The sequence below is a fragment of the Leptodactylus fuscus genome, chromosome 11, assembly GCF_031893055.1.
Source record: "Leptodactylus fuscus isolate aLepFus1 chromosome 11, aLepFus1.hap2, whole genome shotgun sequence".
In the NCBI taxonomy this organism is placed as follows: Eukaryota; Metazoa; Chordata; class Amphibia; order Anura; family Leptodactylidae; genus Leptodactylus; species Leptodactylus fuscus.
This window is the reverse complement of record NC_134275.1, coordinates 6,586,639-6,605,347: the sequence shown is the minus strand read 5'-3', so window position 1 is coordinate 6,605,347 and position 18,709 is coordinate 6,586,639. Positions and strand designations below refer to the sequence as shown.

The window sequence follows — 18,709 nt, the reverse complement described above, 5'->3', positions numbered from 1 at the left end:
CAATTTGTCCCGCAAACAATAAGCTATCATGTGACTCTGTGAACTGAAAAATGAAAAAGTTATGGCTCTTGAAATGTGAGGAGGGAAAAACGAAAATGCGAAACCAAAAAATGGCCTGGTCCTTAAGGGGTTAATAATTCTGGTGGTATGTCCGCAGCACCTGAGCTGAACTCTATACCTGCCCTAACCCACTATCTTAGAAAGTGGGGTCACGGTGGAAAAACTTCACTGGTATATCTTTAGCACAAATATAGACCATGGGCCACAGATGTGCCATGTTTTCTGCCATAGAAAATTTAGTAAGTCCCCTCTAGTGATGACTGGCCCAGAGTTGTGTTTTTGTTTTCACTGCCTTCTCAGATATATTTCGCTTTTGCCTTGTTACTTTACTCGACCTGATTAGCAAGATGCAAGAGATGGTGTCCAATTGTCCAAGCCTAATTCCTCTCTGGAGGTAGCTTGGCTCATCCCTTTGTCTCAACCTGGGCACAGCATTGTCGTGATTGTGCTAACTTCGTTATTCTTAGCAGGGGGTGTCTGGGGTCAGTGGTCTGAGAGCCTTGCTATCACCTTTTAGCAGACCACCTGACTCCACAGGACATCTGCAAAGAGTTATGACCAGTATATAGTCATACTGGTACAAGTTGAGGGGGAGAGCTGCCCACCTTAGTGACCTCATCATGGGAGGGGGCTGAGTGGAGATATATTGTCACACATGACAAGACCCCGGGTTCTTGTTGTTCTTCCTGGACTGCTGGGATGTATCACGAAGTGCTGTGGAAGCTAATCCCTTGACCTAAGGTCTCTATTGCCTATGGAGATACCATGCACCCTGGACTATTCGGCTAATGGGGAGTCAAACCCTTACCACCTAAGGATGACTTATGGACTCTAAAGGACTTTGCCCTGGATTTGATGAGGTGAACTCCGGAGACCCAACTGGGTATTATAATTCTTTCTATTCTTTTTATCTTCCTGCACTGTAACCTCCCTTTCTGTAACCATATCCGCTTGTATCCACCAGCATATACCTCTATGTATGTTGGTTGTCTAGTATCGACCCTCTTGGGTTAATAAATATAAAACTTTGGAAAGCTCGTCTCATATTATCCTATCAGACCCGTCCCTCTCTCAGGGTGAGAGCCAACGGTAAAGGTAAGAAGGTGATCGCAGTTTTGTCCATGGCAAGGCCAGGTAGGCCAGAGGCCGGGTCAAAGTGGCTGTGGCGAGGCGAGATCCTTCACACCTCTCTACTTTTTTTTATTAGTTTTACAACTTGTGAAGTTCTTCAGAGTTGATTTTGTTCCGTACGATGGACTCGGGGTGAAGATTACAATGTCGCTGTAGAGAAGGCTCCCGACTCGGACATAACCTCTGACATGTCTCCCAGCTCACAGGTCCCTGCGTCGCCCGGCTTGTCCGTGACGTCAGTGAGTTTCAGTGACTCCTAATAATATTCGGCGCTTCTATTATTGAGGAGGTGTTGTCGGGTTCAGGTAATTCTATCCTTAGCACAGGCTCATGGCGGCTATACAAATATTGTCCGCTTTCTCTTCTAGGCTCTTCTACTTCTGTCGCTTCGTTATTTTAGTACTGGGTTCATCAAGTTATCAGAAGGTGGATAAAACCATAGTAAGCAAGGTTGACGTCTATGTTCACAAGGTCTCTCGCAGATTCCATAAAACTTGTTGCAGGTTTATGGCTTTCGTGTTGTATTTTTAATAGGCACCAGCGTGTTTGCCACATGTGCCAGAATCTAGAGGCGCTGTCAGGAGCGCCCGCACACCAGGTTTCAGGTACAGCTCGTTCCAGTTTTCTTGCATGAGTTGCATTCAATCTGGGCTTTGGTGTCCCGGCCCGCTTTTATCCTCTGCCTACTTTTCTAAAGATGGTGAACAACACGCGGTGTCCAGAGTCCCAGTCATAGAAGTCAGGACTGTGCATACTTAACCACGTTGCATTGATGCTCAGGTCCTGCCCATTCTCGGGATTGGTTAGGTGTACCAGGCATAGGTGTGTAACCGGTTTAAGAATTCCGGCCTGGTATGAATTGTTGCAAGTTGAGCACGACTTTGATACATTGTAACTCCTAATCTCCATAGAACCCCCCCCCCCAAGCCTTTATAGCACGTTTGCCTATTGCATCATGGTTAGAAAATATTGATTTGTTTGTATTTGACCAATTTGACTTTTTTTGCACACCTCATCCTATTTTCCTGTTCTCTTTACGGAGCAGTTCTGAGGCCGCATTTACAGTTTAAGGATTGTCTTGATTCAGTCACAGATTCTGCACCAAAATCCTGTTCCGTTCTGCTTGCAATGACTATGAATGGGTATTTATACCCCTTTCGCCCACACTTGAACATATACATGCAGAATTGGTCAACCTTCACGCTGCAGTTATTCAATGTCTGTTGCCCTCATGCCATAGGATGACAGTAACAGAGTAATGGACATAGACCGAGCGCCCTGTGTCTGTGTCCGTTTCCACAAATACAGGGCGCTCGTGTTGTAATCTGGTGGCTGATGCCCACTTATAGGTTTACTCCATAGCCGCCCAAAACCCAACACACATGCACTGGAGCTGACTCGATTAAAGAACTGCACCAACCAGGGGCGTACAGCCAATAAGTCAGTATAAGACTTTTTTTTTTAATTATTTTTATTGCTCCTTCAGGACCTGTAGGTGTTTGTGTCCCCTATCGCCCTGACAGATTCCTATTTATACATATGGAACACTAATTTTTTTTGCATATTTCGATGAGCAAATCTCCCCCTTGGTCTGTGCCCAATAGACATGACACTAGTGATCAGGATCCAGCTGTTGTCCACATACAACCCCCAGTGTGCCCGGACAGTGATCGGATCCTGGGAGTTGGATTGACAACAGCTGGTGAGGCCTTGCACCGTGTGACCGAATCTGTCGTGTCTTTCCCACCTCCAGAAGTCTTTCCCCCCCACTATTAGCAGTTCTGCGCTGTTCACAAATTGTTTGCCTATGAAGTGGTTTATTCTATTCTCTTTTAGCGATGATTCTTAACCAAAACAATGTGCGGCTTCTGGATCTGGAGCCGTCTGACATGAGAGCTATTGGCTCGACGTTGCATTAGTGCTAGAAGCCGTTGGACTGAGCTCCTCCGGGGAATCCCATGCTGACAGATTGTCTTACTTTGTGCACTATTGTTTTGTGTTCTTCATGGGTTTTTGCAGATTTGTTAGCGGGGATAGGTCGCCTCTTGACATTCACGTGTCTATTGATGGATATACATATATGGGTTGCACGAAAAAGTATCCCCAAAAAATTATGGAGTTTCTCCTTGGTATATTGTTGCTGTCACCATTGGTCTGTCCCTACCTGCCCATAGAAACCCCAGCTATGTATAAACAGTCTTATTTGGATAGCCGAATGCAGGGGTAGGGAACTGAAACTACAACTCCCAGCATGCTCCATTCACTTCCATTGCAGCACAGCAAGAAAGCATGCTGGGAGTTGTAGTTTTGCAACACCTGGAGAGCCGTACGTTCCCTATCCATGGCCTAATTTATAGCCGCAATGTAAACGGGAAGACTCAATCATCCTATGAATTCATGGTGCCTACGAGACCGACCCCTTTACCCCAAACATCTATATAAACGGAGATGACCTGGATTAGACATGTTACCGTATAATGGCATCATAAAGAAGTCGGACGCCCTGATTTTCTTCTGTGGACTCTTACGGGGACCTTATTACGGTGGATTTATAATTCCATTCCATTATAGAATAACAAGTGAAAAAAATAAAATAAAATCCCGTGATCACCGGATTGTGACTGTGCTCTCATGTAATATTGGATTAGCCGTGGACTTGTCTTCTTGAATCATGTGGGAGCTTCAGCGATTTACTTTTCCCAGGCGTTTTCTGTATTTCCTCCTAACGTGAACTTTGTGTGGACTCGGTGCAGCGGGAATCTTAATCTTCACCGAAGATGTAACCTAAAGAGGTTCTCAAGTAATAACGTCACTGCAGATGATTGCACCTGTATTTGCTATGTGCACTAGGTATATACTACTAGATGGGGCTGCAGATTTCAATGCTTTAGGCCTTCAGTACAGGACATAACAGTGCTGGCAGCAAGCTTATCAGTCGTGTAAAGTCACTTATATTGGTGGACTTGGGACGGTTTTTTGACTAAACTTGGCAGAGTAAAGGCCTGCACATACATGCCACGGGATTACAGAAAAATAGCAAACTCGTATACCATGCAAGACTGTATACATAATGCACAGAGGGGAAAAAAACCCTAAAAAGTGCAAACTATAACTGGAAAAATCAAGGACACGTAGGTTGTCTCTAAGAATGGGGGTGAGACCCAAACTGAGCTGCAGAAGAAAATGGTTCAGTCCATATCAGATCTGGGGGGGGTCCTGCCCATCGGATGTTTGGATGGGGCTGAACACTGCAGCCACTTCATTGCTATCTGTCCACCTATTGGCTGCGCGACTGTCCCATTCAAGTAAATGAGACAGAGCTACGAGCTGGCATAGATTTCTTCACAGGCGTGCGATGCGACCCGTTAGATGAGGCCTTCGCCAGTATAGGGGGTATATATGGGGTTCGCAACTTTTTTCTGTGAGAAATCTGCTTTAATAAATCTGCTCCATTGTAGAAAAATTTTGGTGCATTTCATTGCATGCTCTAGTTCTGATCTCTTACATAAGCTCTGCTTTTAGAGTCAAATACGGCACCAAGATAAGTTACCTTACCATATGGTCTATAATATTGTGTTGTGTAGTTTCGCACTGCTGACCTAAGGCCTGTTTGCATTAGATTAATTTTGGCCGAGCCTGCCAACTATCTTGTATGAGTGTCTCCTGACTCCCAGGGCTGTAGTCTATAGGCCAAACCTCCGACTCCTTCGTAAATGTCTGACCGCCATGGCCAAACACGAGCCGCAAAGTTCCTCGAATTCATTAAAGAGCCGGCGATTGATTCCTATGAAAGCAATTGTGTAACAAACGGAACATCTAATTATTCATGGTTACAAATTGTGTCAAATAAATACAATGTATCATTTTTAGTTTAATGCTGGAATTGATATTGTATTTCCAACTCCACTCAACATTGGTCCTGACACACCCTAGTCCTGCTGACACCCCCCAGCCCTGTTGGCGCCTTGCTGACACCCCTAGTCCTGCTGACACCCCCCAGCCCTGTTGGCGCCCTGCTGACACCCCTAGTCCTGCTGACACCCCCCAGCCCTGTTGGCGCCTTGCTGACACCCCTAGTCCTGCTGACACCCCCAGCAGCAGGATTAGAGGGCAGCATGCCCAATCCTTTGTTCTCATTACAAAAATACCATGATGGTATAGACTGAATTCCCTCACCCAGCTGACTTTGGGTTCACGTCTGCGCTTGGGTTTCTGTTCCGCTTAGAAAGCAGAAACTCGCAGTCCTCCTAGACTACAATGGGGTCCGCTTGGTTTCTGCCCGAAAAGTGGAATGGGGAATAGAATCCCCGAGCGCTCGCCAAGCGCAGATGTGAACCAAGCCTGACCGGTGCATGCTCATGACCCCAGCATGCATGTGTGATGTGGGGAGAAGGGGATGGGTTGTCGGGTGCACGGCCTTTCAGTTGGCAGCTACCTATGGCTTTAGTGGACACCTCTCTATAGTGGGGCGCTCCTTGTATCTGGGTGTCGTGGCCGATTGCTGTGAAGCAGATTGTGACGCTTTGTCCCCGCTCATCTTCGGGCCCGACCTGTGATATTTGCGTCCTACAAATCTGTTTCCTTTTATGGTTCCATTGACATTCTTCAGCGCGCCGTCATGACAAGGCCGAGCCTCATATCTCCCGCTTGGTAACACAGTAATTGTAACTCAATATCGCACTCTGTTAATAAGTAAATGGAAAACCACTTTAGGAGAACGCCTTATCTCGATTCTACAGCAAAGGTGTATACTTCCTAGAGCCAAGCCGTGGGCTGCCCGGCAGCTTTCACTCTTACTGCAACCGTACCAAAGAGATCCTATGACAAGTCTGTGTGTATAGGATCAACCAGGACTCGTCTTCTGAGTAAGATGCTCGGTCTTTAGTAGTTTCCAGGCCTGTCCTTTAGACTTGTTGCTGCTGAAGTTTGCAAGTAAAGGAAAGCTTAATAAATTGTATGTCAGCAGAACCCATATCATGTGGATTCATTGTGAATGTAATAGGATGGCTTTGCTTGGAAAAGCACACTTCTCATATTTTGTGGTTTTTCGGTACTGAAATCCGCGTCCCCTCTATGTGCCCATGGATTTCTTTTCATGCAGATTGACATCAGTAAGTGCCCCATTGAATGTTCTAGATCGGGAGCACATCACACTCTGACAATGGCATTTTTTTTTTTTGGCTGATTCCTTCTAATTTTCTCAGCACTTTTTGAGCCAAGAGGCAAATAGGACTTAAAGGGCAGATCTTTAGCCACCTCCTGCTCTTTTCATCCTTCAATAGGCATCGCTCCACTGATTCTGGCACACTTGGAATTTTTGCTCTAGCCCCCACCGTTCCTGCGTAATCATTTTTCCCCCTTTCAGCATAGTCATGTGCTCTGCGGTTAGGTGGGCGGGCCTTAGTAGAGCATCAAGGACCGCCCACCGGACGGTAAGGAACATACGTGTACTGAAACTAACAGCAGTGATTGCTCAGGAACGGTGAGGGCTAGAGAAACAATTCCAACTGCGTCAGAATCAGCAGAGCGACATCTGTTGACGGAGGTGTAGTTGATGCAGGTAAAAAGGTTATCTAAAAAAAATGCCTACGGGTACACAGGTACGCCCTCCTTTAGGTTAATTTGCGTTATTTTAGTTACTAGAGGTGTCTACGGCCATGACATCATTTTCTGGAATCTTCCAAGCTATTAAAAGGTGCAGTTCACGTATGATGTATGTAAACTTCTGATCCACCGGAATGGTAATACACTGACTAATAAATGCAATGATCTCTTATGACTGGTGTCATGTGCAAAGGAGAGATCAGAGGCAACCGGCTAAGACTGTAATTGCTTTACGTGGATTCTGTATGGGAGGGGAGACATAGGAGTTCATATATGGCTTCAGCCTAAGGCCTGGATCACATCTGCACATGGGGCAACACGGTGGCTCAGTGGTTAGCACTGCCGCCTTGCAGCGCTGGAGTCCTGGGTTCAAATCCTGCCAGGAACAACATCTGCAAGGAGTTTGTATGTTCTCCCCGTGTTTGCGTGGATTTCCTCCCATTCTACAAAGACATACTGATAGGGGGAAAATGTGCATTGTGATACCTGTATCCATTATGGTCATCCCCATTAAAACTGGTCATCTTCCATAAAAGCCGTCTCTATAGCCCAGAAACCCACTGAAAAGATTTGACACAAGGATATTTCTGGCCAAGGTTTCGCTCCTTTACAGGGAAGCGTCAGAATTTTATAACTTTTTACCACTGAAAGACATGACATGACTTTACTAGGACTGTGTTGGTCAACGAGCAGCGGAGAAGTCGTCGTCGTTGGCTTTTTCTGTCGTGACGCACTTGGCACATGACCCTGTTGAGACTTGTATTGGAGACGGCGAATCTCTTTTACTCCGTCATGAAATTTGGTGGCCGTCCAGAACCTCTCCAGCTCTGTGTCCTTGCGCTCTTGTTTCACTTGCACAGACTTGTCAAACCGCTTGAAATCCGGGACGTGCTCCTTTATATCCTTATTGGCATCAAAGGATTTTTCATCTTCCGAAAATGTTTGGGTGTGAGAGTTCCTTATTTTAATATGTGATCTTTGTCTGGCCTATAAAGTACCTGCTACCGCTTCCAGGAGTACGGAGCGCCTACCCTGCAAAAATGTCACCCCTATAGGCCTAGAATTGGACATTTCAAGGGCTTGTTCACATCACATGCCATCAGAATAGACTCCCAATGTATAACACTGACTAACAGGGAGTCTGTCCTCTCCCCCAAGGACTATGAATTGTTGAAGTGTTACAGTACATTCGTGGTAAGATACCTTTGTAGATTTTGAGAACTCTGACTTTGAAGTCTTATGCAAATGAGGCAGTTGGTGCACTGGGGGTGGTCCTTCAGCTTCCCAGTGCTGTGACATCATCCATCCGAGACAACAAGAGCGGTGCTCCCGGGGCTGAAGTCCCGCCCCCAGTGCACCAGCTGACTTATTTGATTAAGATTGCAAAATTGTTTTTCTCCAAACTTGACCTACATGACAGCGGTATGGTGTAATGTGATCTATAACATGGAGGAGACTGTAGAATATCTTTGTAAAGTTCTCTCTTCCTCATGGCACTCTGTCTATAATATATAGTGAATGGGACGGGGATTTACAGACCTTTGTACAGGATCAGACGCGCTGGCCACTTGTATAGCCCTGGGTATATGTTATATGGTAGTGTACACAGTATGACTCCTTCTCTGCCGGCTGTCTGTATTTTCCCCTTCAGTAATTTTTCAGGATTTCCTTGTAGCAAGCTGAGCCCCGATGTGAAGCTAAAATGCACATGGGTGAGGTGTACTGTATATGTGGGGATAAGTTTCCGTACTAAACCAGCAATGAGGAAGCACAACAATAACTATTAAGGAGGAGCAATGTCTATTACAATGAAGTTATTGATCGCAACTCGCTACTTATTTATTCCGCAGGATTCCCAGTAGATGAGTTCATGCATTACGTTCACAAACTCCAGCTCCAAACTGGCCCTGCACCAATGCCCAACTGGAAAGCCATAGAGCCTCTAGTTCCAAGGCTGTCCCTACACAGATGCCCAACTGGAAAGCCATGGAGCCTGTCCCTACACAGATGCCCAACTGGAAAGCCATGGAGCCTCTAGTTCCAAGGCTGTCCCTACACATATGCCCCACTGGAAAGCCATGGAGCCTGTCCATACACAGATACCCAACTGGAAAGCCATGGAGCCTGTATACCAGTGTGTGCAATCCCAATGTCGGTGCGGAGGACGGTGTAACGTAAAAGAGCTCTGGTGTCCCCTGCCGGACGTCCTGTGCTGCAGGTGACCACTGAGGTCAATCGGCCTGAGCGCCATTGCAGATATGGTGCATGCCAGAACCTAAGTACTGGGGACAGGCCAGCCTAACTTCTCATTTTTACGTTCGACCTTCCCCGGCCTCCTCTGGGATTTGTCCAATTCCTGGATCAAGCCATTTAATCTTTTTATTTTGAAGTCATAAACTTTTTCTGACTTCTGCCAGCTCTGTAACCTGCAAGTGAATTGGACTAAACTGCAATAAATGGCGTTAAAAAAAAAAGAGTAAACGCAGGACCAGCGGCGGCCATAATTATAGAGCCTTTCTTTATATTGTACTGCTCCTCTACTCGCAGTCGGCCGTCACTAGGAAGTCTCTGCCGAGACTGTGATTAAAGGACAAGTGACACAATAGAAGAGAATGCCGTCTATCCAGTTGTATTGTATTCCTCTTTGTTGCCCTTTGACATGACTCGGCCACACCTGTGTGCAGGCTAGCTTTAATGGAAGGCTTCGTGCCAGTGATACATGTTAGTGAAGTGCTGCATTATTCTATTTCTGGTAATGCATGTCCTTCTCTGTGCACATACAAAGAGCCTGGCACAATGACACAGTATGGCAGGACTGCTGATGCCTTGTAATATACCGGTATAGTATAGGCTACAGTGGTATATTGTATACAGACACATCATGCTGCTGTGTAGTGTAAAACGCTGAAGGGGAGAGAGCTGCAATCTCAATCTTTACCCCCAAATCTGCTGCTGATGAATAAGAAAGTGATCCCGATCCCCGGTCCTGTCCCCCGATCCCCGGTCCTGTCCCCCGATCCCCGGTCCTGTCCCCCGATCCCCGGTCCTGTCCTCCGGTCCTGTCCCCCATTCTCCTCAGTCAGTGCCCTGGCAGGGCCGGGAGCTCTAAGAGTCACTGGCCACAGCGATCACATGTTATGTACCTATGACGTCATTGCTGACATCACTGTCAGCATGTAACCTCTGGAGCCAGCAGTTACCGTATATTAATTCCATGGTGCTGTACATTATATTCCAGGGGGGGGGGGGGCTGTATATTATTATATTCTGGTATTACGTACCGGGAGACAGAGGACCAGTAAGAGCTTCCAGTCCATGAGCTGCCATATTCCCCGGATCACTTTCTCTGTGTAGGGATGACTGCCAGGACCCCTGCTAATCCTGAGATTAATGTAAACCGATCTTAAGATGTCAGACTTCTCCTACAGCAGCTTTCCCCCCTCTCCCCTCTGAGAACATGCGCTCGGTTGGCCATGCTTGTGTTTGGGGGTCTGAGAAGAACTTACTAAATATTCTAACCGGACTATTGCTATTACTAGAGTCGTAAGGCGTAAGAAAGCTAACAAACTAGCAGTGACCTATGTGATAATGACGGGAGCCATACTTCCTGGGGTGATGGTCTGCAGAAGTGGCAGCCTTAGGTGGTTTGCAGCCAAAATCTTTGTGGGCCCAGCCTTAAGTTGGTTGGCGGCAGCTCAGGTTAATAGTAGTTCATGAGACTAATCCCATGAAATTATACAATAGTATTGTCTCACACCCTTAGTAAGGTGAGGCGGCCTCATCAGCTGCTGTGGTATGTGCCCTCCTCAGTGTTACAGGGCACCCAAGTGACACGCATAGCTATACACACAGTCATGGGGCCTCACGATGTCAACAATGGTGCAACTACAACCAGCTGAGTACAAAGAACATCCTAGGATTTATACGGGATATAAATGGCGCATCGTTGGGTTAGGTGATCTGTAGGAGACCAGTGGGGTGCAACACCCAGCACCCCTGCTGATCTGAAACCGTGGATGCAGCTGGTTCTGTGCCTTATGTAGTATGCAGCTGATCGTGGTGGTGCCAGGCCAGCACCGTTCTGATATTGATGACCTATCGTAAGATGTCTCATTTTTAAAGGACGGACAGGCTCTTTTAAAAAAAAAAAAAAAAATTCTGGCAGTCTGTCAAGTCTAAAATTCACCCGAAAGCGACTAATCCATGCTACAGTTTTGTGATCACAAATTGTCGATGCAATAACGTTTCTTTTTATGGATACACAAATAATCCTGCTGGGCCTGAGTTGCCTACTGACAGCCTTTGCCATTGACTTCTATGTTGCCCTTCTTGAGCAATACTGACATGTCACGTCTCATCTCCTGCAGTGTGTGTATATGTATGTATGTGTATATATATATAATATATATATTTTTTTTTTTTTATTTATTTTTTTTTATAAAGGGATTCTAGCATTGAATTGAATTTTTTTTGGCGATCACACATCGGAATAGCCTTTAGAAAGTCTATTTGTCTCTTACCTTTAGACATGGTCTCTGCCGCGCCATTCCTTAGAAATACCGATTTTACCGGTATGCAAATTAGTTCTCTCACAGCGATGGAGGCGGGCCCCAGCGCTGGAAATGTGATGGCGTCCCCACTGCTGCTCGTAAATGCGCTCCAGCGACACGTCCATCTTCAGCTGCATCCTCCCCTTCTCTGTCGTCTTCTTCCTTTGTGTCACCTCCGACGCCTGCGCGGTTGGCTCTGACAGTGAGACACTAGCAGAGCCGAGTGCGCATGCCGGTCAGCGGCCACTCCTGTATTGGGCAGCCACTCCTGTATTGAACTACAAGAGCAAGAGCGGCCTCCCAAAAATGGCCGCCGGCCGGCATGGTGTCTCACTGGCAGAGCCAACTGCGCAGGCATCGGAGGTGACGCAAAGGAAGACGACAGAGAAGGGGAGGATCCAGCCGAAGATAGAGGCGTCGCTGGAGCGTGTTTTCGAGCAGCAGTGGGGACGCCCCATTGCATTTCCAGTGCTGGGGCCCGCCCTCATCGCTGCGAAAGAACTCATTTGCATACCGGTAAAAATCAGTATTTGTAAGGAACAGCGCGGCGGAGATCACATCTAAAGGTAAGAGACGAATAGCCTTTCTAAAGGCTATTCCGACGTGTGATCGCCAAAAAAATTCATTTCAATGGTAGAATCCCTTTAAATCCAGAAACCTTGGTATGTGAATAGCGGCATGTCAAAGATTTCTGAATCAGAAATGGAAACGAGTGATTTTTCCTGCTCTTACACGCATGTTATTTCATATTTGTCATAGGTTTATCCTGTACTATAATTATAACAATAAGAGCCTTCAATTTTCACCCACTCAGCAGCTTGCATGACTAATATGTGATTTCACTGAAGGCATTGTCTGGTCCTGCCACCTTCCATTTAAAGTAACAGGCACATCTAGCCCAATCTCCTTACACTGACCTACGCTACGGCTGCGTTCACACAGTGCAGTAGGCTGCAGTCACCGCTGCATTAGGAAAAAACAAAAAAACCTACCTGTTTTTGTTGCAGATGTGCAGGCCAAAGAGGGAGAATTTAATAGCATGCACAAAGACTCCTCCAAGGCCTGCAATGGAGGTTGCACTCGGTTCCAATGCCACGGTGCAGGATAGGACCTGCTGTATAATCCTCACAATGTACCGGAGCCTTCCCTCCCAATCGGAAGAGCTTTGTCCCGCACACTCGGAGGTGCATACGAGGCGGTGCAGTGGCTGTCTTAGGCTATGGCTGCTCAGCCCCCATTCTCCTGCATGGCTCCTGAGCTGTAGTAACCCATGTATTAGTTTACTTAACAGATTTGAACCCTTTTTGGAGCTGATAAACTTTCACATTTTTATCTTGTCCTGCACCAACGCTTGTAGACAGATGCAACACAGCGCTGAGCTCTGCAGATAGGCACCAGGCCTAGAGTTTGCATTTCTGCAATTTTTGGGTGGGACATGGATATGGAGTCTGCAATGACCTGATAACGGTCGGTTTTGCTTTTTTCCATCGCACGTACGTACTTGTGCATAGGTTACGTGTAATAAACCTGCTGCAATTATAACTGGACACTCGGTTTGTTTCTGTCCAGTTGATGTTTTATGATGTCTAGTAACTGGAGGTGTCCTTTAAATCCAGTGTTTGGTTGTGTTTGCAAAACTCCCTGGTAAACCCTGGTAAATGCCATCACTGGTCCTATAACAGCTCCTTAATCCAGGTTGTAGGTCACATTTCAGTGCTGCGGCGGTGCAAACCCTGGTGCCACCTGCTTAGTCATTGTATCTCAGTCAGGTTCGTGACTGTCATTTGTTTTTTTTTTTCAGTGTAGAAATTTGCTTTTAGCATCCAGGTGACCCCGGCCACGTGCTGCTTGGATTTACCATATCCTACTTACTGACGGCCTGTGTGTAGTCATGGCTTAATGACAGCTAATGGCCTTTTGCATTAGACAAGGGGTGGGGAACCTTCGGCTCTCCAGCTGCTGTGAAACTACAACTCCCAGCATGCTCCATTCACTTCCATGGGAGTTCCAAGAACAGCAGAGCCAGTATGCATGCTGGGAGTTGTAGTTTTGCAACGTTCCCTACCCCTGTGCTAGGTAATCAGTTACATGGTCATAGTGTATGCAATCTTCACTCTATAACCCGACATTGGAGGATGCATGTAAGGCTATGTTCACCCCTGTGCTAGTATTTCGGATTCTGTTCCATTATAGGAACAAATGTAACCGCAGTGTCAGATACCATTGGTGCCCGGCAGAATCCGACTTATGTTGACCATAATGATAAAATAATTTCCGGTCTACTCTGTACTTTATTGGGGTCTAGAAAAAAATGACTTGAAGGGGTTAAATAGGGCGGGTGAGGAGACATCTGCTTAAAGGAACACGTACTCTAGAAATGGAAGATCAAAGTAAGTAAGACCTATAATGGCCCCTGTAGTTTGTCAGTCTGCAGAGTCTTCATGTTCCTGAGGCTTCACATCTGCATTCGGGCCATTCCGTTCCCTGGAAAAGTCCTGCTTTTTATCTCTGCATTTTTCGTGCGGAAACCACATGGACCCCCATTACAGTCTAGGTGGTCCGTGGGTTTCCCAAGGTAACCGCTTTTTTTTTTTTTTTTTTTTTTTTAGTGCGGAGTAGGATTCCATTTGTGGGGGTCCCCAAGTGGACTCCCCAAACAGAAACATGTACGGATATGAACCAGACCCAAGACTGTCTCTTGTAGAAATCCTGCAGAGAACACGGGTTAATATCATTCTAATCTCTACAATTTTTAAATGGTGATACAATGGGGGGGGGGGGGGAGGCTCCTGCTGCAGCCAGATCACGTGGATGAAGAACTTTAATAACCCCTCCGCTAAAAATGCAATTAAAGTGTTATTAAAAAACACGGATTAAAACACAGATGTGAACGAGGCCTTACATAGCAGGAATCGGAACTACGTAAACAAATGCAGAAGATGCCAGGAACTCAGACGCCCAGAAATCACTCGTAACACTGCTGAAGGTATATGGGGGTATTTATCAACCCATTAATTACATTAACGGACCTGTTTTAAAAAAAACAAAACAAAAAAAAACACATTTTTCCCGGAAAACCACTTTAGGGGAGTGTTCCAGGCTAAAGCTATTGTTGACTTCTACCCAAGTATAGGTCATCAACATTAGATCAGTAGGGGGTCAGACACTCGGACCCGCACTGATCAGCTGATAAATAATGTAGCAGGAAGCAGACGGCTTTGTTCTGTGTAGTGCTCATTCCAAGTCAGGGTAAGTTCACACCGGGTTTTTTTGGTCCAGAACCTGAGGTGGAGGCTGCCTCAGGTTCCGGACCAAAAAACGGGTTGCCGCGACTGAATGCCGGTGCATTGCATCGGCATCCAGTCGCGCACTCCGCCCTGGATTAGGCCAAATGAATGGGCCTAGTCCGAAGGAGCAAGTGTCTCCAGGCCAAATCGCGAGGCGAAACGGCCTGAAGAATGAGCATCTTGAGTTCAATGGGAGCCGTCTTTTTGGTCAGGATTTTGAGGCGGATGCGGCCTCAAAATCCTGACCAAAAAACCCTGTGTGAACTTAACCCTTACTGCAGATTTGCCATTCACCTGAATAGGAGCCAAAGTGTAATGACTCAGTTCATCCACTACACAGAGAACGGCGCTGTATACATCCTGCTCTGTTCTTTATGTATCAGCTGTTGAGGACACCCGACTCTTGGCGGTGCGAGGTCTCGGACCCCCTACTGACGTTCATATCTCCGCCTGACACTACAGACCTTTCCCCGTCTCGTATTTCCTTGTTCATCGGGGTCAGATTTGTCATTGTAGATCCTGGGAAATCTTGGTGACAACTCTCTTGTTATAAAACACTAAGACCTATGAGTTGTCAGCCGTCTTCCCTCCCCCCGGCGGCTTCCGTGCTTTATAGCGACGCCTTTTTCAGGCTAGGAATGCTTTTCAGAGTAATCTGCTGACGGGGACAATCGGGCGGTGATAATTTATAGAACATGTCGCCTTTTTGTGACATTTCACTAAACCTTTTCCTGAGCCTTCTAAAAGGCGGTCATTAGCCGCGGAGCGCGCTCCCATCCCAGCGACTTTACTTTTGACCTCTCTTGACCCGCCGCAGTTTTTCTACTTTAGAAGCGTTTTGTCTGGGCGTCTGACGGCAGGGGCCGCGGCTCATACGGGCGGGCGCTTTTGTAGCAATCTCCATGGCACTAATTCTCCGCTCTCCTAGCCCGTGACCGTGTGTTTGTCTAGATGTCTCTTCCCTCTGTTCTGTTTTTTTTTATTTTTTTTCGTATTTCCCTTGTATTTGATAGTTAATGATACAAAGGGTCTGTCGGGGCTTCTCCTGTCCACTCACTTTTAGATAATGAGTTGCTAAGGATTATGGGATTTGTCTCTGCGTGGAATGCAGGATTTTTTTTTTTTTTTGCCGTTCAAGGCAGACGTAAATGCTTAAAGGGATTCTACCACTAATAATGTACATATCCCTTTTTTTTCTGCTTTAGACGTCGGAATAGCCTTTAGAAAGTCTATTCGTCTCTTACCTTTAGACGTGATCTCCGCGGCGCCGTTCCTTAGAAATGCCGGTTTTTACCGGTATGCAAATGAGTTCTCTCGCAGCAATGGGGGTGGGCCCCAGTGCTTAAATGGCGATGTGGGCGTCCCCACTGCAGCCAGAGAAGTCTCTCCAGCGACGCCTCTATCTTCACCTGCATCCTCCCCTTCTCTGTCGTCTTCCTTCTGCGTCAGCTCCGACGCCTGTGCAGTCGGCTCTGCCAGCGAGACACTAGTAGAGCCGACTGCGCACGCCGGCCAGCGGCCATATTTTCAAGGCTGCAATTGCGTGCACGCGCAGTACGCTCCTCGAAGTCTTCGCCGAACAGAGCGTACTGCACATGCTCAGTAAGGTCTGTACAGCCCTCCAACGCGCGAGTGAAGTCATCCAGGCTTCGGAGGTCTGTAAAGACCTTACTGAGCATGTGCAGTACGCTCTGTTTGGTGAAGACTTCGAGGAGCATACTGCACATGCGTGCAATTGCGGCCTCGAAGATATGGCCGGCGTGCGCAGTCGGCTCTACTAGTGTCTCGCTGGCAGAGCCGACTGCGCAGGCGTCTGAGCTGACGCAGAAGGAAGACGACCGAGAAGGGGAAGATGCAGCTGAAGTAGGAGGTGTTGCTGGAGAGAGTTCTCTGGCTGCAATGGGGATGCCCTCATTGCTGTTTGAGCACTGGGGCCCGCCCCTATTGCTGCGGAGAACTCATTAGCATACCGGTAAAAACCAGTATTTCTAAGGAATGGTGCCGCGGAGATCAAGTCTAAAGGTAAGAGACGAATAGACTTTCTAAAGGCTACTCCGACGTCTAAAGCAGAAAAAAAATAGCGATTTAGTGGTAGAATCCCTTTAATATGTAACCTGCTGACTCAACAGATTTTAATGGAATGAAACATAATTCTTACACTTTTTTTTTTTTTTTTTTTTTTTTTTTTTTTTCCCCTTCCCTCCGGTAGTTTTTCTTCCTCAGATTTTCAGTATTTATCACATCTAGTCTGTCGTTTTACTTACAGGAGGTCTTGTTGTGGGGCTGAGCCCTCTTGCACTTGATTTTGTTCACATTGTGTATTTCAGTTCACTTATTATATTACACTAGCACGGGTATATTTCATTTTTTGTTTGTGTAGTGACACAAGAATAAGCATTGCCCAGTTTTGCTTTCATGTATTTTGTATGTCGTTTGTGTGTCTCTGCCCGCGACTTCGTCTGCAGGTTGTTGACGTCAATGATCCGCCTATATTCAGCAAATTGCTGCCATTGATGGTTTGCCTGCTCCGGCGTTTCGGTGGCAGCTCTTAAGCTGTCCTGCTGCTGAACTTGTTCCTCGTGCTGTGCCTGTGATTGTTCTGGCATCTCAGCAGCTCGCTGGGGCGCCATATAATGAGTGTGTTGTTGACATTGATGATCCAAATGCTCCGGTGTTTCAACAGCTGTCAAGCTGGCCTGTCGCTGAACACGTTCCTCGCGCTGTGCTCGGGATTGTTCCAGCAGATTGCTGGGACACCATATAATGAGCGTGCTGTCAGCGTTGATGATCCCCGTCGGCTCCTCTTGAGGAGAACTCTGTGACTTCTGGCTCCTTCATAGCTCTCGTTGCTTGCAATAAATTAAATTTTCTGTTTCCCGGCATGTTTTAAAATTGACAAACTGCCAATTTGGATTAAAGGTGTTTGTCAGCACTGCCTGGAGCAGATCAGATAATATGCAAATGCATGTACACAATGGACTGAGGGTTAAGTGTGTTTACACGGAGAGATAACAGACCTGGGACCTGAGATAAGCTGCTGCAGGAGCAGTATAATATAGTACGTGAACATAAATTCATAACAGTCGTGAAGCCATGTCATTTACCGGGATACAAAGTAGCTGATGTGTTAATTGAGGTTACAATCTATCTATGGGACAAATTTCATCCAAATCGGTTCAGCCGTTTTTGTATGATTGAGGAACGAACATCCAATAATAGTAGGAGGATATCCTCTGTTTATTATCCTCTGGGGGCCCCTACTCTCCTGGTAATGTTTATATGCAGGTAGTCGCGCTGCTCACGCGCCGTACTGTAGCAATGGGTTTAGATACTGCATCGCTTTTCCATAGACTTCCATAGTTCCTGCTGCTAATCTTTGGCCATTGAGCATGTAAACATTAAAAGAAGCTGAGCTGTCCTGGAACAGCTGATCCGCAGGGGACCCCGCTGTCGGACAGGCCATCAATGTTAAAAACTGGACAACCCCTTTAAGTGGAGACTCTCATTTTGCAATAAGCGTTACACTGCCCAGTATTCCAGGTCGCCGCACACGTTCCATTTACAATGAGCAACTTTAAAGATGTCTTACTCTTATTTTTTCTTTTTCTTTCCTAGAACCACCGGGCCGACCCAGAAGAATTATTCACAAAGCTAGAGCGTATTGGCAAGGGGTCTTTCGGAGAAGTTTTTAAAGGCATTGATAACCGGACTCAGCATGTGGTTGCTATTAAAATCATTGACCTGGAAGAAGCAGAGGATGAAATAGAAGATATACAGCAAGAAATCACCGTTCTCAGCCAGTGTGACAGCCCCTATGTCACCAAGTACTATGGATCCTATCTGAAGGTAGCTTTCTTCTTTTATGACTTTGTGTACGGACGACCTAAGGCGATGCACCGCTGGGGTAACGTTTTCCGCTGCTCAGGCACAAATGGTTTGGTTTATCGTAGATTGTGTAAAACAACAATCACGTTTTGCATCTGGTACCATTTAGCCCATGAGGCCCAGATAGCAGGGTCTTGGGTTAACGGGTCCCCTGTGCAGGATACTTGCACACTTGCATTGCAATCCTCTGTT

General features: G+C 46.5%; 1 protein-coding gene across 2 annotated transcripts in view; it reads left to right on the top strand.

The window, feature by feature from the left end:
* Positions 1 to 18,709, top strand: part of STK26 (serine/threonine kinase 26) — a 51,164-nt gene that overhangs the window by 8,627 nt on the left and 23,828 nt on the right. For both annotated transcript variants that reach the window (XM_075259444.1, XM_075259445.1), the window contains exon 2: positions 18,248 to 18,478. In XM_075259444.1, coding sequence (XP_075115545.1) covers positions 18,248 to 18,478 — 231 coding nt within the window. The remainder of the gene's footprint in view (positions 1 to 18,247; positions 18,479 to 18,709) is intronic.